Consider the following 27,666-nt stretch of genomic DNA (forward strand, 5'->3'; position numbering starts at 1 on the left):
CCTAAATCAAGTCAAGTACATCAAGCTGAAAATTCCGAAGTCACGCCAAAAATAAGTGATAGTAAAGGTAAGCGACCAATGCCTAGTCATCAACAACACGATGGTGAAGTAGTCCCTTTTAAAAAGAGAAGGGGTAGGCCAAGGAAGTATGGACTCCTAACACATACCGAAGACATTGGAAGTGTAGAGATTGCAGAGGATGGAATGGATATAATTAAGCTGCAAATTGGTAATATGAAGATGTATAAGGATTCCAAAACAGGCAAGACTTATAGACATTACCATACCAAAATAGAAGGTTATGTAGACCAACTTCCCGAGTTTATTCGCGAATATATTGTATATACGAATGATGTTGATGGAGATGGAAATTGTGGATGTCATGTCGTGACCGAACAATTAGGAATCTTTGAGACGACGGTTAGTAAAGGGATGAGACCATGCCGATACGCTAGAAAGAGGATGGTCGAGCAACTTATGAAAAATAAGAGCTGTTACGAATAATTGGTAGATGATGACGAAGGGTTTGATAGTTTGCATGCTCGGGTGTTAGGGCCAGAGCACGAGATGAAGTTCCTTCCTACTGAATATTGGATGAAAATGACGGTTTGTGGGCATCTTGTAGCGGATACATTTAACTGTGTTGTTCATTATTTTTCCCCCACCGAACAAACAACTTATACGCCAAAGTGGCAAAAGTGCGAAGGATCTCTTAAGAAGAGAAGAGTTGTCTTGGCGTTCGTGAACGGGAATCATTTCATTATTCTGAAGCTCAAGGAAAATTGTCCATTGCCACTGGTTTGTCCATTGACTAAAAACAAGGATATAGTCCCCAATCACTCGGAGGAATGGATGAAATTGTATGAGGAGAACCACCAATTGTGGGATGCGTTGAAGCTATCAATTAACCCGAAGAAGGGATAAATTCCTATTCATAAATTAGAAAGTGATGAAGACTAATTTAAAATTGCGTTGAAGCTATGCAACCTTTTGTTTTTTTGGAAGTTTGAATTGTAATCATTAAACCATATGCTACGACATGCCGGCATGAATTAGTTCAAACTTTACAATGTCGGGAAATGATTCCGGCTTAGAAAGTCATTTTTATTTTATGCCGGAAAAGCACCATAAATACACAGAATAATCATGTTTAGTGTCGGCGTTGAAATTAACTTCCTAATAATGACAGAATTCTACACAGATCAGTTATGTGTGAGGAAAAGAAAGAGTATCGGCATTGTCGATAAAAGCGAATCCATGCTGGAATTCCTTTGGTCCGGAAAAGAAATCAGTATACCGGCATTGTTCTTACAATTTCGACCATGCCGGTTCTGGAAAAAAAAACATAAAAATTGCAATGTTTGACATAGATTTACCAATATAATATGTTCTAAGGCAAAAACAAATGAAATCAACATCTCCAAAGTTTCTCAAGACACACAAAATATCATAAGAAAAGACTAGATTGTTTAACAAACCATACGTAAAGTTAACATGTTCCAAAACGAAAACAAATGAAACAAAGATGTTCAAAGTTTAGCAAGACACACAAAAAACATAAATCGACGGTAGATTGTTCAAAGACATAACTAATACTATAAAAAAAACATTAAAAAACTTTTTCCATTCACTCGGTCATTGGATTCTTGTAAACCCTCTTCTTCGTTTCCTTCCACAAGTCTTTTGCATCTAGATCTTCAACTTTGTCTATCTTTTCCTCGACTGTCTTCAGTTCTGCCGGGGTCAGCACCTCTCCTTCCTTGTTCTTGCATTTAAACCAGTTTCACAATTTTCTTATCCGCGAATACTGTTGTCATATTATTCCATTAGTAAGTTCACTTTTATAAGTTTACAGATATAATTCTAATAATAGGAAGTGAACAAAAATTACGTACCACCAACATGAGGGTCTTTATAAGTACGGGTACAGTAAGTTTTTCAGCAATGGTGGAGGGAGGTTCTGCTTGTGGAGGCATTGTTTCGGTGTCTGGGCGTACAATACAAGGATGGAAGTACCTTAAATGACCTCTGAGGAAGCTTGGTTCCGACTCGTAACCGTTTTCCACCAATTCCCAACCAACCCTATCCAGCAGTAGTTGTTGTTATTCCCTTTCATTTCAATGTACAAGTAGAGGAGTTGATTTGTAAACTACTAGTGTATGTTGTTGATCTGATAGACATTGAGGAAAGTCATGAGAGAATTTGGCATCAGATTTACCCGTAAGTTTTTTCTGTTTGTACCCAAGTTGGCGCATCACATGGCGAGGGTTATGTGTAACAAATCCTTTTGGATGAAACAATGGTCCGTTGTAAAATGCTACATTGTCATGCCTTTCAAAGTGAACTCGTCTTTCGTTCTTATATCGGTCAGACACTACATCTTCGACAGTGGTAGAGTCCAAAGCCTTTCTCATGGCGAGTAACCGAGTTCTGCTATTGGGCTTCGGTTTATTGTCGAAAACGTATTTCTTAGCTACAGGAACCTTTGGTGCCAAACCATACGTCGACGACTCCAAACATTTGTACTCCTTGAACAATGTTGGGAAGTGTTCATAAGCCCACACCTACACCAATGAAATATCGTTCCAACGAAATGTATAAGAAAAGAACTAATTGGAAAACAAAATAACTAGTTCACATTACCTGTAATACAGTGAAATTCCCATTAAATTGACAGGTTGTTGCCTTAGAAGATCTATGCATTTCCGATAATAAATGTGCCAAGAAAGCAGAGCCCCATGAATACGTATGAACCTCCTTCAAGGGATCCGAGTATTATAAGTGGTTCATATGCACCCTATTACCATTAGAGTCAGGGAATATTGTGATGCCCAAGAGGAACAACAGATAAGCAGCGATAGTGTGCTGAATTTGTTCCGCATTCAATTCCTTGCCCAACGTATTCCCAAACAACTCTCTGAGCTTGACGACTTTAATAGTATTTGTTATGGTATTCTTTGAAACCTACATATTTGCTTTTGTCTTTGCCTCGTCCCAACCAAACAACTTTTTAGTCAGATCATAGATCTTGGACCATTCTAGGGTCTTACCGTCATCTTCTTTCTTAACGGCTTTTCCAAGGATCTGTATACCTAATATTCTTTGGATATATTCAGGGATAATGGTCATCTCTCCAAAAGGAAAATGCATGGTATCAGTTGAAGCAAAAAATCTCTCCCAGAAGCAATTCGCCGTCACTTGATCAGTGGCCATATAATTTTCTACCGCGGGATACAACCCAGATGCTCTTACTGCCGCTTGAACAGCCCCACACTCCCCTTCCAAATCCTAAGTATCCATTTGTTGATGACGGCAAACACGGAAGGCTTTCCTGTGGTCCTATCCAAACACACCAAACAAACTTCAATTCACGGGATGTCATATATAAACAATATAATAACAAGATGCAAACGTCTTACATAAGTTGAATATATCCAACAAGCCCAAGAGTCCTTGTAGTCAAATAAGAGTTTCGGATCTCTCGGCTGACCCCAGTGTTTGCCATCATTGCGTTCTGGAATCATGTCATATGTTTTTGGGAGGTGCTTTGGTGGGTCCTTTTCCTTTTTCTCACCGGATTCAACTTCAGGTTGTCCTAAGCCATGTGAGGATGAGCCACCTGCTGGATCGGGAGGTACAAATTTCTCCCAATGACCATCATCATTGATGCTTGTGTCTGTCTCCAGGGGAATCTCCTGAATCATGACCTTACCACGTTCCGGATCATCTCGACTACGTCAAGGCCGATAAGACTTAGGTTTTCCTTCATCAATAGCTTTTCCCTTTCCTTTCTTCGTTTTTGCAGCTATGGACCTACGTACAAAATGAGATTTAACAAAATAAGAAAATCAGAACCGGCATGGCCGGTGAACATAACGATACTGCCGGCAAATGTTCCGGCATTGTAATCTGAAAGGATGTTATGCCGGTTTTCAGGTACCGGCATTGTATGTAAATAAAATCCTATGCCGGTAATATGGGATTTGTCTACAGAGATTTAACAAAATAAGGTAATCAAAACCGACATGGATAGTGAACATTACGATACTGCCGGCAGAGGTGCCGGCGTTGAAATTTATGAGGTTTGTATGCCGGTATTCTAATAACTTACATGTAATAGAATGGGGATACATGACATATAAACCGACATTATTCAAATTTAATGGTACGCCGAAACTAAATTCGAATTTCAATTCACTAAATTCAATTTAAAATTTCCTTTTACTTAGCACAAACAATAAACATGCAAGTTTCAATTTGTGTTTTTTATACTATGAAATAAATCCTAAGAATGCTTCAATAAACATAGACATCACTTACCTCGTCATCCCTTTTATTTCTTCCTCATCATCTTGTTCAATAGATGCTTCTGATTTTGATTTACCACCAGGATTAGGTTTTGGTTTTCCAGGAGGTTTGCGAGGACCCATTCTTTTTTGGGTTTGAAGAATTGAATGAATTTAGTTCAAAGGATGAAACCAAATAATGGAGTTTAGTGGGTTTGGAAGTTCTTTTGGAATTGCGAAGTGAAAACAAAGAAATTGAAAGATGAAACCGTTTCCATTCTATAACAGTCAATCTTATGTAGTAATGGAGTTTGTAACCGTCACATAAATGGAATGAGGGAGTTTGTAATGGTTACAATGGGGGATAATTGGTGCGACAGTTACATTGGAGAAGAATAAGGAGTTAGAATTAGTTGTCGAACTTTCATAAGTGGAATTAAGGGGTTTGTAACTGCCACATAAATTGGGTTTGTAACAGTCATAATTCCGGCATGGACATATGGTACAATTATATGCCGGCATCCTGACAATAAGTTTAAATTGTGTCTACAATACCGGCACTTGTAACGGTATAGTATTTGGTTCTTTTTCAATGTCGGCACTAGAAATAAAATTAAGGAAAAAAAACAACATTAACCACATAATCTTAAGGAAATAAATAACACTAACCCAAACAGGCCCTCATACTAATCTTAAGGAAATTAAATTAGAAACATTAACCGCATAAACAACGTTACCCATGAAATGAAAGATCTTAAGCTAATTGCAACTAACATCATTTTTCGGGACGAGATTCAAGAAACAAAGCAGCTTCGAAATGCCTAAAAGGCTATTTTCTCCAATTGGTATATGCGTCCTGAGATTGATACTTATTCCTTCTGAATCTTGCGAGAAACTCGTTGTATTTGCGACATAATTTTATGAGGGCAATTGTGCGATTCGCTACAAACACATCCCCGTAATCCATTTTGCGTTTCTTGCACTTACCGTCCACAAACTTCGGCATATAAGGACCATCCTCAACAAGACCCCAAAAAAGGTTTGAAGGGCGGTGATCTTCCGGGAGATCCGATACTATGTAGTAATTTTTAATCCACTGGGTTTCTTCCTCAACATCCGCTTCTATCTTCGCTTGTTTTACACGTTCCTATATCTCTTTAGTTTCTTTGCGATATTTTGCTTCTATTGCTGCCTCTTCTTCTACTCTTTTCCTTCTAAGTATCTCTTCTTCCATTGCGGCAGGTGACTTGGTGGTTTGCTCCTTCCTTCTAAGTTTTTATAGTATCATGGGAATTGAGTTGGTGGTGGATGATGATTGATTCCCTATTGGAGTGGATAATGTTTTTCATATAAAAATTCTCTGAAATCGGTAGTTGGTGATTGATTTGCCATCAGAGAAATGTTTTGGAGCTCACCTTTTTTTTTTTGAGGTATCAACTGCAATAGGTGTATCCACTTTAAATAGATGAGGACACAACGGCTCTTTTCCACTTTATCATTCTGCCATTGTCAGTAACTTAGATTCCACACCGAAAATAGTCTTCACTGGTTTATGGTTTAAAAAAAATAGTCGTTATGCATTGAATATTCAATTCTGGCAGTTAACGGAAGATGTTCGACCATGCCGGTAGTGTAAACCGGCACAATATTGTATATAAATTCAAAGACGGAACATGGTTTACTGCACATAGAATTTTGACACCATATTCTGGCATAAAATAATATATAGTTTCTATGCCGGAGGTATAACAGTATTGAATTATGTTAACGATGTAAGCCGGAACTATAATTTATTTCAAATTTAATCCTTGTCGCAGGAAGCACGAATGCACTTAGCACGTGCATCAAGCCTTTAAACCACCTGGTAACCCAAGTGGACGAGTTTAGTCTCATGAGGGTTTACATAGAGATGTACCCACAAAACCTTAACAAAAACTACCCTAAAAACCTAACCAAATACCACTAAACCTATCAATCTTCTTAGGAAGAATCCGTCTCCGATTCACCCAGCTGGTGGTACTCCGTGACTTTTGCTTACAATGTGGTTCACGTTGGCATCAAACATGAATGCTTCTCCCTTTTCCTGCAAGTAACACGTTTTCACGGCTTCATGCTACAAAAAAACACAAAAACTTAGTTTGTTACATAAAATTTGAAAAAGAGTGGATTGTGTCGAATTTATCATAAAGATACTTACAAGTTGTTGAGGGGAAAATCTATAGCGGGTAGCGTGCTCGATCCGATGTTTCATTTTTAGATACTCAACCACCGCATTTAGGATGATGTCGTGTCGTTGCTCGATTTGTTGAGAAGTTCTTCCTTTCGGGTTACCGTAATCGTGAATAAATTTGTTAAAAATCTTCAACCACATGGAATCCCGCGTGATGTTATCTATAGTTGAAGGAAGAGTTTCGGCGTACCATGCTTGGGTGATTGCTAAATCTTCCTCGGAGTCGAACGATGCCATTTGTTATATGTGGGATTAGGTATTATACTTAGCTATTTGTATATGATTATTCTAGGGTTTAGGGTTTCTAAGTTAAGAGGCTCAAGGAGATATATAAGAACACACGAGTTTTGGGCTTTTGGGTCCAAGTATTAGCTCTCCTTATATAGAGAAAAACCTCAACGACTAGTTTTTTTGAAATCACCCAAACTCCGGCATAGAAGTAAATGTGACATAGGATGCCGGCCCCCAGTACCGGTACAGTTTACCGTTAGATGTTAATGCCGTAACTAGTGAATTTCTTCACAGCGAAATATTCAACTTATACTATCATGGTTTAACAACATGATTTAGCGCCGGTAGAACATACCGTAATTAAATATATTATTGCGACAATGCCGGTATTTGTGCATTTAAAAAAAAAACGACTAGTTTTTTGAAAAATAAGACCGTTGGAGATTTATTTCTATATAATACCTCCCGTTCCTTTGGAAAAATCAACACAAAGCACCCACCAAATAACAAAAATCCTTCTCTCAATAAATAGATCAATCAAGCACGGTTGAAGTTCACAAGCGATGGGAGATTCATCATCAAGCTCTATTTGCAAAGTAAGTAGATTGAACATTACTAACAATATATGAACAGTTAAAATCTTCACTACTATGACGCATAACTAATATAATCTTCTCTTACAGAATCATCATTGTAGGTGTCAAATTTGCAAGTCACCTTCTCATCTAGCCATGGACTGTCCTTTTATCTATTCAAGTATAGAGGCTGTGATGGGACACGCCGGTTTTGGATTGCAAAAATTGATGATGCTGAAAATGGAAGAATGTTTTTAATGTGTTTGAATTACCCAAAGTGCGATGAGTTTCAATGGTTTGACAAAGCTGTTGAACTAGCAGAATCAAGAGAAACCCACAAGGGCCAATGCAAGCCCATCGATGGGTGTGATGGGTGTTATATGAAGGGAAAGGAATATGTTGAAAGAGAAGAAAAACCAATGAAGATGGTCCTTGACACCCCCCTTCCGGACGATGTCTTCGAAGAGATTAGCGAAAGGCTCAAAGGTTCAGCGATTGTTGAAAAGTGATGGCTTACTAAATAGGAGATCATCTTAAACCAAAAGTTCTCCATTACCATGTTTTAGTATATTTTAATTTAAAGTTTGAAATCTAATGTAATAGATTATCTAGGAATGAAATAAATAGTGCCTTCGTAACCTATTTATAAACAATACCAGCATAGTATATTCATCAACATACAATGCCGGAATTATGCAAAATTGTGCAAGAGTAAGAAAATCAGAATTCCGGTGTAGATTCAATAATTTTGTTAATACCGGAACTACCCATAATCTACACAGAAACTTGGTCATTTTCATCCATTGTGCCCGGCATGGTTTTGGAGTAATTTTTTCCGTTCCGGGACAAATGGCGGCATACAATTTTAAATTAATTTTTATGCCGGAACCAATACCGGTGTTGTGGAACTTAAACATTTGAATGCCGGTGCTTCTCGTGTAAAGAAAACTTACAGACAACCTTTTACTAGAAATCTAAACATGTTCAACATAAACCAAACAACTGAATCGTGCTTAAATGTTCTTCATCAAATTATCATAAACCAAAAGTAAACCAAATAAATAAAGAGTTCAACCAAAAACACAACTATAGAGTTCAACAATGTTAGAAATTGTTCAAAACATAACAACCACCATCCAAATAACGAAACACAACTATAGAGTTCATCACTTGGTCTTTTGCTTCTTGGAAACGGGCACCTTGCTTCTTTCCCCAAACAAAGTTCTTTCACTTGGGCCTTCAATTTTATTAAGCTTTTCCACGACTTCGTTCATTTCTTCAAGGGATGGCACCTCTCCTTCCTCATACTTGCAACCTAACATCTTCTTCAACTTGCCAAGCCGACGCCGCTAGTTTCATACATACAACACATAATTAGTATATATATGCTAATATAAAATTATGTGTACATTAAACGTTTAAGCAATTAACAATACTGACTAGCAATCCAACGGTCTTATTAAGTTGGGTCATCGTAGGTGGTGCCTCTATAGGAGTTGGAACGGGAGGGTTTTTCTGGGGTGGAACGTTGACGTCTTCCGGGCGCACGACAAAAGGATGTGACCATTCCAAGTAATTACCAATGTAGGCGGGATCGGCTTCATCACCGTTGATCGCAAGCTCCCAGTTACTAGTATCTACCAAACGACGCGGTTCCCTATCCCTCAAATATGTTGGTTCTGGAATTGGATAATACTCTACCCTCAACCATGTGGAACTTGTCATGGACACAGAAAGGTCAAGTTGATACCTTTCAGTAGAGGTTGTCATGAAGGAGGGTAATTGCTTGTATCCAAGTTGCCGCATCACACTTCGAGGATCAGCCATAGCGTATCCCTTTGGGTGGAACAAAGGCCCATTGTAAAATGCAACGCTATAAAACCTCAAATATTGGCGGTTTTCTCTAGACTCCTTATAATGGTCGAACACAACATCTTTGGTAGTCATCGCGTCCAGAGCTAATCTCATTTTTATCAGTCGATGATCGTTACCGGGTTTCAGATGGCTATTGAACTCGTTTCTCTTGGCTCTAGGCGCCTCGGGGTCATCAACGGGATTAAACTTCAAGAAGGGGTTGTCCTTGAACAATGTTGGGAAATGTTCATAAGCCCACACTTATACAAATGTGAAATGATACGTATAAAAATCAGTAAATTTTGTTTCTAAGTTCATGATAAGAGTACATGTGAACAATATAAATAAGAACATAAGTTTAAAAACAAAATTACCTGGAGTAGAGTGAAATTCCCGACAAATTGGTTTGTAACCGCCTTAGAGACCCTTCTCATCTCCGTCATCAAATGTGCCATTACCACGGTGCCTCAAGAATAGCTAAAGACATATTCCAACGGATGCAAGTATTGAAGGTAGTCTGCACTAACCCTGTTGCCACTAGTGTCGGGGAATACCCAAGTGCCCAAGATGAATAACAGGTACGCAACAGCTGTATAACGAATCTGTGCGGGGTCCCATCCATCCTTTAAACTTCTTTCCTTTGAGTTTTGAAACTTCTCCTTAAGCATGGTCAGCTTGATGGTCTTTGTCCTACTAATCTTAGATACATAGAAGCTTTCCACAGAAGTTTTGTAGTCTCAACCAAGCAAATTTTTAGTAAGTTCGTGCAACTTCGTCCATTCTAGCTCAAACGAATGATTTTATCTCCTTCTACAATTGATTTGCCGGTAACACTCAAGCCTAGAATGTTATGAGCATCATCAGGGATCAAAGTCATCACGCCAAACGGGAAGTGCATGGTATCTGATTCACCATGATACCTTTCGACGAACCAATTGACTGTCACAATATCTGGTTTCACATAATTTTCAACCAAAGGATATAGACCAGAATCCTTAACTATTTCTTGAACCTCTTCATGCTTCTTAAACAAATCCCAGTGAGCCGCGACTTGGTTTCGGAAAACACGCACAGCCTTCGTATGATCCTACAATTAGGAGATAATACGATTAAGAGATTTTGTATAAATACAAAACAATACATATGCACGAAATAGAAATTCTTACATAGGTTTGATATATAGTACGATCCCACGAGTCCTTGTAGCCAAATAGATACCCCGGATCAAGAGAAGTTGCGCCCAAAATTTTACCACGATCAAGGTCGGGTATCATGTCATCAACATGAGGAAGGTGCGAACCTTTAACTTTAACTTTTCTTTTGCCTTTCCCCTTGTCTTTTGTGGGTTGTTGACTTGGACCACCTTCTTCCACTACTCCTTGGCTTTGGTTTGCTAATTGAGTTGGATCAATCTCATTATCTTCCTCCTCACTTTCCTCTTCATCTTGCTCATCTTCCTCCTCAACTGCTCCGGTAGATTCACGGATTACGAGTTTACTACGGTCACGACCACTCTCCCAAACTTCACCTCTTGTATCAGCCCCCAATCGGATTTTTCGACCTTGGTCTTTCCCTCGAGGAGGCAGAGACTGGGGAGTATCAAGGCCATCCTTCCTTCTTTTCTTAGTGAAAACATCTTTAGCTTTTCTTTTGTTAGCCTCCTTTGCTTTAGCTTCATTTGCTTTAGATATATTTCAAAAGAAGCACGAAATAAATATAAGACAACTAACTTTCATTTATAATACCGGCATAGATACACCACATTACGGCATAGAATCATCACTACCGGCATCCTGAAAAAATTATCGAACATGCCGGGAGCTAATACCGGCATTGTAAATTCAAACGATTACATGACGGGAGTAACTACCGGCATTGACAAATAAATTTTTAGAATGCCGGTACAGCATAGGAAATTCCTGGATAAGAAAACACCAGTACTGGCAGCTACGTAAAATAAAAACAAATGTCGGAACACAGTACCAGCATTGAAAAAAATTTGTCGAGGACGCCGGTAGTAGTTCTAAAGTTTCTGGATACCAAAACTCAAGTACCGGCATGGAATCCAACCTAAAATGTACGCCGGTACAAATAACAAAATCCTAGGGTTTTCTGTTTATTAGAAGCTTACTACCGGCGTACTGGTAAAAGTTAAAATCAATGCCGGTACTAGGTTCAGAAGTGGTGTTCATCCTAAATACAATGCTGAAACTAAGTTCTGGTGCGGTCTTCAACCTAAATTAGATGTCGGAACTGACTATCGGTGTGGTTTTCATCCTAGATTGAATGCCGATACTGATTTCCGGTGTGGTATTCATACGAAATTGAGTGCCGGAACTACTGAAACTCAATTGTTTCAGTTAGGGTTTCGCGATTTTGACCTAAACCCATAGCTACAAATCGATTGAAATAATAATTAAACAGTTTTAAATGACATACCTTCTCACAGAAGCCATATTTCTGAGTAGTTGATCGTCCGATAACTCTTTTTCTTCGTGTTCTTGCTCTTGAAAAATCAAAGCAAGCCTTTTCTGTAATTTCTGTTGAGCAATCGATTTTGATTTCGATTGAGCATCTGATTTCCTTCTTGGAGGCATTCTTATGGGTTGGTTTTAATCGACGAAGAAATTTTTGGATTAACGATTAATCGACGATGAAGAACGATGGTGTGAACGATGAAGAAGATGAAGAGAAAAAAAAATCGAAACCTAACCCTAACTGAAAATGCCGGAACTGGTAGAGAAATGGAGGATATTTGATTTGGTTTTTGATTTTAAGTTTTAGTTGAAAGGGTATAACAGTCTTTTCATAATGTTTTTAATTAATCTAAGGGTGTTTTAGTATTTTCGGTCCAAAAAACATCCCTTAACAGACACCTTTGGTTGGGGGAAATAATTCATATCTCCAATTAGTTTTCATATCCCACTTGCGCGTTCTTCTTAAAGCTGAGTTGATTCCGAAGACTGCCGAAAAGAATACCAAAGAAGCTGGTGGTGCTGTTGCAAATTAAGCTCTAGGAATTTTGAGAATCTAGGGTTTTATTTCTTTTCTTTTTGTGGTGATTTAGATATTAAGCTCTGGATTTTGTTGGATACTTGTTTTCTTCAGCGTTGAGTTATAGTCCCCTGTCACCGCGTGGAAGGCAATTGTCCGCTGGATTATATTCATGCATGCAACAAGTTGTTGGCAGCAGCGGAAGCCACGTCGGGACACTGCCGGTCAAGTTTCAGGCTTAAACATATACAATACCCTTTAATAGAATACCTAAAAAGTGGAAAGTATCCAAAGATAGCTGTCGCAGGTCCCGCAGCCGGCGGCAGACAAGTGATAGAATGCGGGGCATATTTTGTTAAATCTAGGGTAGAGCTGTCAATTTATAACCCGGCTTGCGGGTTGATTCTAACCCGGCTTGTTTTAACCCGGTCCGGCTTGGCTTGTTGTCTAAACGGGCCGGGTTAGGGTTGGCATATACAACCATACTAGAAAACAAGCCGGGCTAGGCCAATCCGCGGGTTACCCGTCAACCCGTCAAAATTAATAAATATATCCCTCAATTCCACCAACTCTTTAAAATCCATGATTTGCAAACATATATTAAAATTAGTTAATTTTAAATCAATAAATAAAGCTAATTTTGGACCTGCCCAAACAAATATAACAATTTTTAGATTTTAAATAATCAATCAATAAATTAAATTACAACTTAGATTCATCAATCACATATTTATTCGGGATGTCCTAAATTGATAAAAGGACTAGCATAATTTAAACAGTGAGTTAGTCTTACTCACATTAATTTAAACTTATAAAATGATAAAAGAGAAAAGTAAAATGCTTAGTTGATGTTAGGGTTCTCTGCCTAAGAAAACTAAAGCGCCGTAACCGGCTATATCGTTGATTAAGTGGCAATAAAAACGTCCACTTTACAACTCAGTGGTGGGGCTTCTAGTTAAACACCAAATTGACCAAGATTCGACCTTTACTAAATGAATAATCCTAAACAATCCTAAATTTTAAATTTAATTTTTAAATTGATAACATTAACAAGCCAACCCGCCAACCCGTCAGGGTTGACTTGTCTAGGGCTAGGGTTGGGGTTTTGAGCTTGTTCGTGAATAGTACTAGAGTTAGGGTTGACCCTAACCCTAGTACGGGTTAGCAAGCTAGGGCCGGGCTGACCCTAGCTTGCCCGTTTGACAGCCTCAAGGCAGTCCAGCATCGATTTTTTTGGTTGGAAGGAAATTTTCATTGTACACGTGTAACTGACTAGGCAACTGTTTTTGCTTGCACGCCTTTTTGCACACGTGTGCATATGCTTTTGCAATAGCTGAGATACTTGGTTTAATACCATCAGCCAAAGCTAAACATGACACCTGCTTCTGCTTCAAAATTCTGCTATTCTACCAAAACACAGCAAGACATCAAAGATTCTGAGGAAGGATATAAATGTTGTTGATATCAATATAATGTAATACAGTGGTAAAGTCGCTAGGTAAGGTGGTAAGGATACAGTAACCTGCTTCGAAAGCAAAATATCAAAGAATAAATAAAACCACATCGTTGTCTTACAAGTTACAACAACAAACATTACTCCAGGCTTATTTGATCTACATTTATAAACTCTAGAAAACACCTACATTATTAAATCAACTAATACAGGTATCAATGATTTGTATTGCAATTTCATCCTAGATCATTGATAATCTAAATTAATTAACTAGTACCGGGATGAGTCCGTAGCAATGACCTGGTTTGCAATTTCAACCTTAAGATCATTTCACCATGTATACGCCTTAATTCACCGTTAAATTCACTCACTTAAAAATCTAATAATTATTTAGTCAAGCAACAAATTAGCGGCAAGCTCCACATCCTGCCCAACATTTTCAATTTCCCAGTTGGTGTCGTTGCCTGCGCCTTCCCAAAATGTTTACCTTTCAAACCTTTCATATCTCCTACCTGCATGCAAAACCCAATATCACCGGCCATCTAAGGGGGGAAAAAAGAATCATTTGAACCAAAAATCAGAGAGAACATCTTTTATGTTAATAGAAAATAACATCAATAGAAAGATTTTATTGCAATTAAAGAGGCTTCAGAGAAAAAAAAGAGCAATAAGTGTGTACCAGAGTTTGGTTGAGACGTGCATTCTCTTCCTTGAGCTGGTCTAGTGCAGCTTCTAGCTCCACCGTATATGCCTGCATTAAAACAGAAATCATCTCTACGAATCTACTATTTTAACTCAGCTGGCATCATCAACGAAAAACAACAATTCTAAAGGCATGCACCTGTTTGCGAGCTCGGGACCGGGAAGCAGCTTCTCGGTCTTAATCATTCGCCTCTGTCTCCGCTCAACAACCTTCTCAACCGGACCGGCACCGTCGTCCTCCTCCGTGGCTCTACTACTTCTACATCTCTTCCTCCCTCTCCATGTCCCACGTCCCATCTCCAACTCAGCCTGACTCTGATCCCCCTGATTACCGTAATACGCTCCTGCACCACCAGGTGTTGCCCGGTGCAACATCTGACCTGCACCATACTCAACGTCTTTACCAACTCTACTCCCACCAACACCGACATATATACCTGAATTTGGCATATCCCCTACAGCCGGTACAAATCCACCACCATTAACACTGCCCGTATTAACAGAATTCCCACCTCCATGACCCATCAGGACGGGTTGCTGTCTATCAAATTTCGGGAAATTTAGCTTCCCCGGTTCTACCCGTAATTGATTCTGGACAGAATTTGATGAAGATCCAGATTTATTATTCGTATTACCTTCCCGAACTACGCCTGCTTTGACTAAAAAATCTTCAAGTGTCATCTCACCAAACGTTGTTTGACGTTGAGTGATATTGGCATTTACTACAGGGTTAGTACCACTTGGTAGTGGTGGTACTGTAGGGTAAATTTCAGACCAAACTTCATCAACAGTCTTTAAAGAAAGTGTAGGAGGAAGAACTTTGGAATCTGTTGATGGGTTTATAAAGAGATTATTACCATCTTCATGGTTGTTGTTGTCTTCTACATTACAAATACTATTAAGAAACTCATCCATATTCATTGACCCTAAATTCTTGTTGCTGACCATGTTTTGTTGAAATTCATCAAGCGTAAGTGAGAATATATTTGATGTTGATTGCTGCTTTTCTAGTGTTGGTTGATGATCATGATGTGAGGTTTGATCATGGAGTTTGTTTTGTTGGTCAAGATTTGATGAATCCATGGTTTAAAAGGTCAGGTGGTACAGTGGTTGTACCTTCAACCTTTTTTTCTCTTTTCTCGTGGAGGTTAGATTTTGATTCTTTTCTTCATTAAGTATTTAATTTATTGAACTGACTGAAGTGAATAGACAAGTGTCAATAATGAGGGTGACACGTTTTAACCAAGTGTCAATGACAAAATATCTAACTCGAAAAAGAAAAGAAAATATCTAACTCGAGTGATAAACCGGTTCCGAGTTAAGTTTAGCCTAGGAAATTGGTTCCGGTTTCACTTGTCACACATAGAAAATGGGAATATGAGGGAGATGTTTGGATTTACTAGAGTATTGAAGGAGCAGATGAACTAGCATGGGAGGAGTGATTCACCCATTTTCTCCCTTCTTGTTCGAGTTCTGTTTCGGAAGTATAACCTGACTTCTCTTAGCTGAAACCACACCAAAAACCCTTTGATTTTGCTATGTCATTTTGGTGGAGAAAATATGCATGACAAATAGGCCTGAGCCCGGTGCAAAAAAGAAAAGGAAGAAACGAAGAAAAAAAACGAACCCGTACAATTTCTAGTTTCGCCACTGATTATCTGTCTTTAAACGACACTGCAATCTGTCTGTCGTATGTGTGTTGCATTCACTTAAATGACATCATGCTATCTGGATTTAACAAAAATGAAAAATTGGACTATCTGTTATTTCTTGTGATTTTTCACCAATTGGCATCTTTTTTCAGCCTTGCTCCCTAATCTCCCTTCAGGTAAATGCAGATTTTTACCAGGGCCCATAGTAAATCAGAACATAGCACCACTTTGCCACACTTTGCACTGTTACTTTATCGGTTTGCTAGTGACTTTCCCATTTTCGTTTTCTCTTCCAAAGTACTTAGCGAGCAAAACTTATCCCAAGAAATAAACAAATATAGAGATGGAATTTATGGTGCATGCGAACTTGAGTACTCGACTCTTCAGTCTCAGACAGGCACAGACCATATGATTCATGACTCCCTTTTCAATATTTTTTTCCTTTCTTTTCTCTTTAATGATGTACTTGCTTTTTCTTTACAGAATAGGAAACCGGAAAAGAAAGAATGTCTGGATAAGAGTTGTCTGAAAAGATGTCTTATAAATACTCACCAAACACACAAACAAATCTTTGTATCCTCACTTCAATTTTTCAGCCTATTACTACATTTCTAGCTAAAACTCTGATTCAGTTCCTTGTTAATCTTCAGTGCCATGGCTGAATATAACCCCAAAAGTTCTTTCTTGTTGATATATCTCTCCATCGTGCAGTTTTTCTCATCAACAACATTGTTGCAGTAGATAGGAGATCTCAAACTTTTGGTGGAGTTCTAAGTTTACCAAAGCTAGGACTCAAAACCGAAAAACTCAGTCATTTTCACATGTATTGGCACGATGTTGTTGCTGGCCCCAAGCCTACAGCAGTAGTGGTTGCAAAGGCACCTACAACAAGCAAATCTAATAATTATTTTGGAGGTGTTGTAATGATAGATGATGCCTTAACAGAAGGACCGGAGTCGAGTTCGAGACTCATCGGGCGAGCTCAGGGATTTTATGCATCGGCTGGAATACATGAAGCGGCCACGCTAGTGAATATGAATTTTGTCTTCCTGGTTGGAAAGTACAATGGTAGCAGTTTATGTATCATGGGAAGAGATAAAACATTATCGCCGGGAGTTAGAGAAATGCCGATTGTTGGTGGTAGCGGATTATTCCGATTTGCACGTGGTTATGTTCAACTTCAGACTCATCATATGAATTCTACCAGTGGCGATACTACTATAGAATAGAACATATATGTATTTCATTACTGAAGATCATCCCTTTTAATTTTCTTGCTACCCTCTCAAAAAGACATCAAATTCCACCTGTTAATTGTTTCGTGTGAATGATTAATACCACCTGTTAAAAATGAGTTCACTGTTTTTCATTAGATTTTTTCGGTAGGTGTATCACTATTTTTGTCAACAAAAATAGCACCTACTAACGGGTTGACTAGCCATTTTCTTGCCCCATTAGTTTAGACTTACCAAACGGTCAAAAGTTGATATTATCCCCACCCACCCTATTGTCTTGTCATCTTGTAAAGAATAATATCTCCTAACTAAGATATCCTTATATCATCACTTCAATTTTCATTTTTCAGCATATATCTCTAGCTAAAATCTCAGATACTCTCCCTAAATTATCAGTTTGTCATGGCAAAAATCCATTCCAAAAGTGCTCTTTCACTTGCAACTCTGTCCCTGCTCTTTGCAATCCTTTGCATCAACTGTATTATTGTTGCAGTAGATGGAGAATTGCAAACTTTTGGTAGAGTTCTAAATCCAACAGATTTAGGACCCAAAAAGGAAAAACTCAGCCATTTTCTCATGTACAGACATGATATTGTCTCCGGCCCTAATCCTACTGCAATCGAAGTTGCAAGTGCATCTACAACAAGAAACTCCTCAACTTTTTTTGGAGGTGTTGTGATGATGGATGATCCGTTAACGGAAGGACCAGAATTGAGTTCGAAACTTATCGGGCGAGCTCAGGGGTTTTATGCATCAGCTGGAATAAATGAATTGGCTATGTTGGTGAACATGAATTTTGCTTTCATGGTTGGTGAATATAACGGAAGTACTATAAGTATCATGGGAAGAGATGCGTTGCTATCTGAAAAAGTCCAAGAGATGCCGATTGTTGGTGGTGCCGGATTGTTCCGGTTTGCTCGTGGGTATGTTCAAGTTCGGACTCAGAAAGTCAATGTTACTAGTGGTAATGCTGTTATTGAATACAACATTTATGTCTTTCATTACTGAATAAACGTACGAGTTTGATTCAAGTAAATTTGATCTTCTGCTTATGATTGTTGGTGATGCACTAGTTTTCTTGTGGATCATAATTTGAAGCATTCTTTTTCAAAAGCAAAAAATCACTAGTCTTCAAACTCCAAGTTCTTCCGACTGAGGAAACTATTTCCGAGTCAACCACCAATAAACTAATTATTGAGTTAAATGTCCATTGATCTTCCATCGGTAATCCTTTAAAAGCCCATCTGGATAGATTTGAAGAAGCCCATTGTAACAACTCTTAAAAATTTCAGAGAAATGCACTCCCAGAAATGATACTAGTACATAAAAAAATTTATACTTTTTATAGGAAAGTAGCTAGGCACCAACACGAATTGCATTTTCTATCCTCACCCAAAAAGTATTGGTCTTCTCACTCCTTTAAATTTGAATGGTAAGCGTAAAGAATAGTGAGTTTTCAGAGGGCCATAATAGCTGTGAGAAAGGACACTTGGAATCCAAAACCTAATCTCCTCTCTTCCGTAATCACCGCTCGCATAACTTTTAAATCTCTGAGAAACCCTACTAAAACTTTGCAGAAGAAAAATGGCACCGTCTGTTGCTACTCAAACCCTATTATTCTTCGTCTATATGTTCTGGTCATGTAGCAAGATTTATTTATTTTTTCGTCTACATGTTCTGATTGCTTTTTTTCCTGATCGATCATGTGTTCTGATTGTTCTAATTATTGTTTGTTTTATTTTATTTTAATTTATAGGTGTGGTTTTTGAAGAAGAGATGAATAATCAAATCCAATTATGTTTTGGTAAACCCTAACTCTTTTCTGTTTCTTTTATTTTTCTGAATCAATGAGACAAGATTCGGATATGCAGCTGTCGATTAAAGCCATCTTAAAACCCTACTTCATGTTTACACCGCCTCTTCTCCTCTCCTTTTTTTTTTCTTGCCGTTTCTTCTTCGTTCTACTTTCATCTTCTAATTTTTATTCTTCCTTATGCAGGTGATGATAACTTAATTCCGGAATTGGGTTCTCTACGGATACATCTCTTCACACGATTAGTGCGTGATCATAAAAGGACCAAGGTAATTGATTGGTTCCTTAATTTCCGAGAGTTTTTAGTTCTCTTAATTGCACCACGGTGTAAGCCGCTCAAATATGAATGGAAGCCGCACATTGCATTATTTAATGCATTGCTGGAATATCGAATATTGCAGATGGCCAACTATGATGTATGTTCCCCTCGCTTTATTAATCTTAGTACAATTTGCAGTGGCTCTCTGCAATACCCACTAATAGTGGTGGCTTAAGTGATGCTGCGGTTGGGTAAGGGCTCTCCGAAGCATTAATCGTTGGCCATATAATTTTCTTTGCAATAGATTTTCTTAACATTTCAATCAGAAAAGTAACTCCGGATCTATTAAAATGCCACTTCATAGTTTTGTTATTATGATCTGCTAATTTCACGTACGAGTTATTTCTTGCTTCGGTTCACATTGAGTGTGGTTTTCTGTTTTGCTTAGCTTCATAACTGTTTCGGTTGGTTTTATTATCAGTTGGTTCGTAATGGTGAGAGATGATCATTTCAATAGTAACAAGCACAAGAAGCAGCAAGTTGAATTGAACTCATTGGTTTTGATTTTTAGAAAGTAAGTACCATTGAGAAATGAAACATTTAAGTTTTGGATTCAATGGAAATAAGCGCAAATTGACACGCTAATGTTTACATCACACACTAACACATAAATAGAAAATAATAGTATTAAGTAATTATGTGTATGCTTCTTAAATGTTCATGGAAAAGTCCCTATTCAGTGAAGAAGATTTATTTTGGATGATATAAGATACTTCTTCACTTATAGTGTTTCTGGGTTGTGGTAACATTGCTGCCTAATCCTAATGCTTTGATGTTGCACCTATTTAAAATTTTAAAGTGTTCACAGCAGAAAGATGGATGACTGATTGGAACAAAACCATTTTTACTGTACTGCAAGTAAAATTTGAGAAATAATCCAAATTTTGAACTTTTGCCGTCAAATTTGAGATAGGTGTGTCCAAGCTTGCTGGACAAATTTTCATGGGGATAATCTGATTCCATGGGCAAGTGTTCCGCACTTGCGGGTATCAAAAAAAGGATTACACTATATTTGTAGTTGAGTAGGTTGAAATATGTAAAGTGTTAAAGATCCATAACTGTCTGTTCTCATATCTGTTAGACCGATTCCTTTTTCTTTCAGGTATCTTAAATAGGATGGGACTCTGGGTCCAAAGATGCTTTAGGTACATGCTCTCTATAGACCTCTCATAATGGAAAAATATAGTTTGTGGGGGTGCCTTGGTTAGCTGCTGCGAGCACCTCCAAAAGAAACAGAAGAATTTATTCAAGAAGATGCAAGCTGATCTTGCATGCTTAATAAACTGCATATTCTGAAGGGATATAAACGATATTCCTAATTGAAATGAGTTAGTGTTTGTACATCTACTCTTTCTTTACCTGTAAGATGTAAGACGAGAATAACAAGTGGTTGCATGCTTTGTCTTCCGGTATTTGTAGATATTCGTATCCCCTGAATGCAAAGTTATGTTTTAATGACTTAGTACGTGTTCAAATTTGTGGTGTGTCGTGGCTCAAAAACGCGTTACTCCAGTTCATATCACATTTTTTTAATTTGTTTTCTATGGTATGTATTTGTTTTTGATTAAACATATAGGAATTCTATATTTATTTTTTTGCAGTGGTGATTATCAAAGAACCGAGGTAATTGATTCAATGTCCTTATTTGATGCTTCCATGGGTTGATCAAAGCGTAAGTTTTTTTCATTAGTATTTTACAATTTTAGATCTCGGTGTAAGTCTCTTACACCATCATTTATCATACCTGAAATACTTAATAACAAAGTTCCAGTATGTTTCCATCTGTAACTATTCTTTGTGTTATTTTACAACTTTGGTGATTCCATGATTTTGGAATTTCTTATGTCTTCTTTGTTTTTCTTTCTTGGTGGTTCTATCCGGATGTTTTTTTCCATAGCCTGCAAACGGATCTCGGTTCGGCTTCAGGTAATAAATGCATTACTTACCTCGAGTTGCATTCTTAAAATGTTCTCAAGATTTATGATGGAGGTTTGCTGGGTTCATGTAGGTTTGCTTTAATTAGGTGCGACTCTTGACCACGGTAACTACAAAGTTGCAGCAGCATCTTATGTGCATAAAAGTCTTTTTTCTGGTATGTTTAAAGTACAAAGTGTTGCTTCTTGAAACTTGATTAGGGATAATCACCAGTATTAATTGGAAACCCATGTCCAATAAATTATTCTGAGCTCATATCTCATTATGACTTATTAGTCTCTCTTTTCTGAGAAGGGGATAATCCTTTGTGTACGCATTTACTTACATGTTAGGTGCCACATAGGATTTGAGTACGGGCACTATAGCCAGACGAGCTCATTAATAAGTCACTTTGGTAGTTCCTTCACTTTTGGTTTAGTGGAGTTGTCTCCTAAAATGTAAAAAAACAAACAAACTATGAGACAATAATTCACATATGAATTTTATCAAGTTTCATGGCATGTACAGCTTCTTAAATTCTTAAAAGCCAACAACAGTGCATTAAAATATTTGTTTATCTTGGTCTAGCTCTAAATCTCCTAGCAGCTTACTTAGCTCCAACAACAGTACGCTTTTACTGTAAAGAGAAGGTGGTAATTACAGAATCCGTTGAACACGGAAGTGAAAGAAAAAGAAGAAGTGCAAAAGCACAAGAAGCAAAAAGTGGAGGCTCACGTTTGCAGTACCATAAAGGTTTCCGTTTCACCTTCTCTTTACTGATGATAAATTTAACCAATGGATTCACCTTAATGTTGACACGGTGCACGTTTGGTGTTCAATGCAGGGAAGGAGTTTACATGGTTAATAAAAAATGCATCGGGATAGGGCGAGGCGAAGCCGAGCCACACCAAATTAAATCGAGATGGGGCATGGCGAGGCGAAACGGAAGCCGAGCTTTAGCAAATAAAGTCGGAACGGGGCGAGACGAAGCCGAAGCCGAGCCTTACCAAACCAAACAATGTGGTTCAAAAAAGAAGATGCCCGATGCGCAGCAGAATATTTGAAACATGTTTCATACTGTGTTTAGATATGAATGGAATATGTTTGATGCTGACGCCTTCAATTTATTGTTTTTAATGTTGGTGGTGCCTCTTTAGGAGTGCATCAAAAATGTGTCCCTGTTTTGCAATATCTTCTAACCTGAGATTTCATATAGGGAATCCCTTAATACACAGGAACATTATTGATTGAGTTGAGAAGCTCTCAATCTCAACTAAGTCATAAATAACAATAATAGTTGGTGGAATTTTTGGACAAATCGGTCATATATGGTTAAAAGAAAAAGATGCCTAACAATTAGTTGATTAGAAGAGAAATGAGTGTGCCTGTAGCTTTTTGATTTTAGGAAATAATTTCAATCGCATGATGGTGAATGGTGAATGATGTGCATAAAGATTAAAGAAATAATAAATTCGGCTAATCAACTTTAGGATGATGCAAGACACATGTATTATTTTGAGGCATACTCAAGGTTAAGGTTAGGCTGATAACTTTTCAGCCGAATTTAGACAAATGTATGCCTCAAAACATTTGAGTATGCCTCAAAACAGGTTTTTTTTTCTTGGGATTAGGGCGCCCAAGTCATCCTTCTAAAGCCCTTTTTTGGGGACCATGGTTCTATTTTTAGTAAGACATTTAGAAGTAAATCTAGGTCACCCCTTATCTAGATATTTATATTAATACCTAAACTACCCTCTTGATTAATTTTGGGTAATGATTAGTGAAATCATTAGTGAAATGATTAAGCTAAAGAAGTAGAATTGTTGAGAGAGTAAAATTAGAGAAGATGAAGAAGAAAAACATGGAAAATAAAAAAAAAATCCAATTCACTAATCTTGAGTATTCAGGTGATGATAGCTCATCTGATTCTTCATCTCATCCTCTCCTAGAGTATTTGTTAATCTTCACAATGATCTAGATATGAGTTATTTCTTAGATGGTGAATGTATTCTTCCACAAACTCAATTTCAAGATGATAATGATGGATTTTACCAACCACAACCGGAGGAAGAGTATTTGGTACCCAAGTATGCTTCAAACTTAGATAATGGTGGTTGAATTGGTCCAAATATTCATAAAACTGTAAATTTTTATAAAAAATTCCTGCTAGGTTCAAGTAGTTTGGTTACCAAGTGTGAAGAACAGGTAACTAAACACGGAGTTCGGTTAATAAATGTCATGATCATATAACCGAACACAGAGTTCGGTTTCTTTCTTCAAACATGCAGGTAGCCGAACTTTAGTAATAAGATTTACAGAGGTACGTTCGGTTAGTTCGAAAACTTCAACGCAACCAAGTTCCCAACCGAACTACAGGTTAAAAGTAACCTAGTATTAGAAGTTCGGTTGGTTCGCAAACTTCAACATATTTTGCGAATCAACCGAACTGGGCTTATATATGCAAATATGCAATTAGGCAAACAAAATTTATTTCTTGGCGAATTAGGTAGAGTTCGGTTACGAAGTTTCAAAGGTAGAGTTCGGTTACAAAGAAAACTTAACATTTTTGCGAACGAACCGAACTTTTAGATTTCTCATTATTTTCGTAAACTAAAGTTCGGTGATATCCTTATTTTGCGAAGGAACCGAACTTATGGATTTGTGTTGTTCTAATACAAGGAGTTCGGTTAAAAGTATTTTTTGCGAATCAACCGAACTCTGAGTTCGGTTAAGAAAAAAATAATTCGTGATAACCGAACTTTCTGCGACGAAACCGAATGTTTTGCGACGTAACCGAACTTTTCTCTGAAAAAAACTCCATTAAACCTCTCTACAACTTCTATTTTCAACTCATTTTGATGATTACTTCTCATTTATTCAACCAAAAACGAATGACAAGTAATGGGTTTGTGAGAATATTTTTATTAATGTTTTAAATTAAGCTATATATATAGAGGTGGTGGTGGTTGGTGGTGGTGGTAATCGGAGGTGGTGGTGGTAATCGGTGGTTGGTGGTGGTGATAATCGGAGGTGGTGGTGGTGGTAATCGGCGGTGATGGGCGGAGGAGGTGGTGGTGGTAATCGGTGGTTGGTGGTGTTGATAATCGGAGGTGGTGGTGGTTATATATATATATATATAGGTGGTTATTAGGTTAGTTTTAAATTAAATTAGGTTAAAGGTAGGTTAGTCATTTCAATGCTTTAAGACACCCCTTATAACTATAGGGAGGGTGGCCTAATAAAACCATGATCCCTAAAAATTATTCAAAATAATACTCGTGTAGACGGCTTGGTCCATATTTTGGACGTGTTAGTCCAGAGCCTACACGATTCAATGATTCTCGTATTTTCTTAGTATCAAAACTACTCTTATAGAGATACCATATATAAACGGAAACGGAGGTTTTTGAGTTGATTTTATTTTGGGTTTGAGATTTTAAACTAGGATTGAGAGAGAAATAGAGAGATTTTGGAGAATTAACTTGTTTTTTCAATATATTTTTATCTCAGATTAGTTTTTTTGTATTTAACCTCTAGTTTGAATTTGGTTTTTTCTTTATATTTTGTATTTTTGATTATTAACTTTTTTGCACGATATGAATACGATTTGATGTTTCAACTTTTGTAAAATCTTCTTGATTTCTATACTTATTTTTATTTTGATTTTGTTATTTCTTAGGTTCTGATTTTTCATGCAACGCTTTGATTTATAGAATGTGTACTTCCTTGTACACTATATAATACTCCCTCTGTACTTATTATATAGGCGGAATTTTGAATTTTCTTTGTACCAATAGATAGGCGAAGTCCTATTTTCAAGATGAATTTTCTCACAAATACCCTTATTTATTACACATAGAAAATTGTGTTAGTGATAAGACAAAGAGTAAAACAAGAAAAAACATGAAAAATAATGAATTCAAGGTAATTTTCTTAATCTAAGAGAATTGGTCCCTCCGCCTATATATGTGGTACGGAGGGAGTATAATGTTTAGTCTATTCAAATGTTATAATGTGATGTGAAGCTTAATTAGAAGAATTATTTCTTTCATGTCTTAAAATGATATTTAAATCTTTTTTATTTTAAATCCCTGTGTTAGTTGATTCATATCTTTTTGATTTCTCATCTTTTTGAGATCTCTGTGTTGATAATTTAGATCTTTTTATATGTGATTTAGGTCTTTATGTTTTTACAATGCTTTGAATTTTATCCATGGTGATTAACTAATAGTGAAAACGAGGGGTACCAAGTACACCACCAACTTTTTTGTTCGGAAATCTGTATGATCAAAACCTTAATGCAGTTCCAAGTAGACCAACTTAGTGATCCTTGAACAAAATTGTACAAAAATATTATATCTCTTTCTCTTACAATCAGAAAGTTCAAGATAAGGAGTTTGTGAACCTGATATAGCCGTAGGAGTACTTGGACGATTCCAAAGATCAAGTTTTTGGGGAGATGATACCAGTAATCTTTGCGTTTGAAATTCTTTCGCATCAAATTCTTGTGCAGTTAAGGGAATCTCTTACTATAAGAACTTCGGACTGGAATGTAGTTGAGACCGAGTCCACCCTCCAAGCGATTCAGTTACAGTCGCGCTCCTTACGTCTCTTGAACCTGGAAAGATTCTACGCAATTGATTTCCTTATGTGACGTCCTTTACATCCTAAGAGTTGCTTCAACCTAAATAAAGGCTTTTGATACCAATCTTCCTATAACATATAAGTCTATTTGATTTCCGTTTAGATCGTGAGATCAAGGTGAGGAAATCTGTTTCCAATAGATAAGGTCCAACAAACCTCAAAATCCGGTACTTATGACACCCCAAGAGAAACCTACATTATTGTTCACCTCACACGAACAATCTTCGACGAGTTCAATTAAGAATCGTTTTCAAATATCTATCTTGCGGAATCACACTGAGATGAATAAAATTTATTACTATCTCACCTGAAAGAGTTACGAAAACCTCGATAACATAAAATAAAGATCGGGATACACGAACTATCAAGGTAAAAGATAGTCGGGCCTGGATTCACGAATCCCTAAGTGAAGTCTTTAAGTCGTTAACTTAATTATGTTTCTTAGACGACACCTTGGTTAATAGAGGACGACTCTAACATACAACTAAGATATATGAAAGTGTCGGGGATTGAATTTCCCAGTTGTTTGAGTCTCTCTATTTAAAGAATTTCATGATTAAAGGTCGCTTAAGATTCAAGCTAGGGTATATTGGGAACCAAGAAAAAACTTACTCAGTTTTAGATGAAACAATGGTTAGGGTTTCACGTAAGCGTATGAGAAATTCGACTTGAAATCACGTAGTAGAATATACATTATAGTCAATCGTAACCGAACCGTGTATAACGATACTTCATGGATGGTTAGCCGTGTTGAATCATAAACCTATAATCATGATTATTTAACACTTTAGACTTCAATCTTTATGTACAATCACAAGTGATTAAGTGATAAACTATGTCTTAGAAATATCTTAGAGAGTTAATTATGTTAGAGTACTGCTCGGTCGAACTCGCACGTGTTGCTATCTGCGCTTGTTGTCAAGTTTAGTTTCCAAAACTATAAGTCTTGATTTCTAGTCTACTTTCACGATATTCATCGATTAAAGACGAAGAACTACTAAGGGGAGATTGTGGAACTTCATCAACAAAAGGTATGTGGAGACTTGAACTCATCTATCACTCAAAAGTCTACCTACTCTATCTCCTATTTGAGACAAAAGTCGTATAGTTATATAGACTTCAATTATACACATTTGATATTTCGAGCTGAGTTAACTCGCTTATATATTTCTCGAAATATGTGTTGGTAAGCTTTCGCTTTAACCAAGTTCATCTTATATTCTTGACGAAAGTCAAAAGATGATCATGTGAAAATCGCCTTGTAATATCTTACATGATTTGTGTGAGACGGTCATTTGATGTAGACTCGAATTGTTTCGTATTTGATCATTCGATCGCTTGAAAATTTCTTCGAAGCTAATAGTTTGTGTGAGACGGCTATTGTCGTCTTCTAAGAATGTTTCAATGATTGAAATGGGAGTTTAGAACACTTAACCATAATTGGAATATGAGCACAGTATGCTTACTTGCATATGTGTTGATCCAAGACCGGAATGTAGTATGCATACCCGTGTGCGTACTAGCGAGCTAGATCAGGTAAAGTCCAAGAGATAGAGTACGCATACCTGTACGCATACTAGCGAAGTCAGTTAAAGTCCTGGTACTATAGTATGCGTACCTGTATGCGTAGTGGATTCAACTGAAGCTTGAAAGTGTACGACAGTATGCGTACCCATTTGCATACTGGCAAACACAATCCAAGTCCGTCTACTTAGGTATGCGTACCCGTTTGCATACTCGAGTAGGTTATGTTCTAAAATCGGT

General features: G+C 37.4%; 1 protein-coding gene and 2 pseudogenes across 7 annotated transcripts; 2 read left to right on the plus strand and 1 right to left on the minus strand.

Annotated features, from left to right (window-relative positions):
- Positions 1–14,009: 14,009 nt before the first annotated feature.
- On the minus strand, positions 14,010–15,408 carry LOC113322332 (annotated as a pseudogene).
- Positions 15,409–16,320: 912 nt separating this feature from the next.
- LOC113322333 lies at positions 16,321–17,230 on the plus strand (annotated as a pseudogene).
- Positions 17,231–17,531: 301 nt separating this feature from the next.
- On the plus strand, positions 17,532–22,509 carry LOC113320583 (dirigent protein 20-like). Of its 7 annotated transcripts, none has more exons than XR_003346186.1 (9): positions 18,671–19,016; positions 19,212–19,294; positions 19,766–19,858; positions 20,447–20,489; positions 20,946–21,016; positions 21,242–21,270; positions 21,353–21,436; positions 21,847–22,011; positions 22,103–22,509. XR_003346186.1 is itself a non-coding variant. In XM_026568488.1 (8 exons), exons 1-4 carry the CDS (start codon positions 17,615–17,617, stop codon positions 20,453–20,455), a joined length of 702 nt encoding a protein of 233 aa, XP_026424273.1. In that variant the 5' UTR covers positions 17,532–17,614; the 3' UTR covers positions 20,456–21,016; positions 21,242–21,270; positions 21,353–21,436; positions 21,847–22,011; positions 22,103–22,509. The 7 variants fall into 7 exon arrangements, 2 of the variants coding, with proteins under 2 accessions (XP_026424273.1, XP_026424274.1); XR_003346189.1 differs by having other exon boundaries at positions 20,946–20,967; XM_026568488.1 differs by lacking the exon at positions 19,766–19,858 and adding an exon at positions 17,532–18,176 and having other exon boundaries at positions 18,969–19,016; positions 20,447–21,016.
- Positions 22,510–27,666: the final 5,157 nt, after the last annotated feature.

This window comes from Papaver somniferum, chromosome 11, assembly GCF_003573695.1.
Source record: "Papaver somniferum cultivar HN1 chromosome 11, ASM357369v1, whole genome shotgun sequence".
NCBI classification, from domain to species: domain Eukaryota; kingdom Viridiplantae; phylum Streptophyta; class Magnoliopsida; order Ranunculales; family Papaveraceae; genus Papaver; species Papaver somniferum.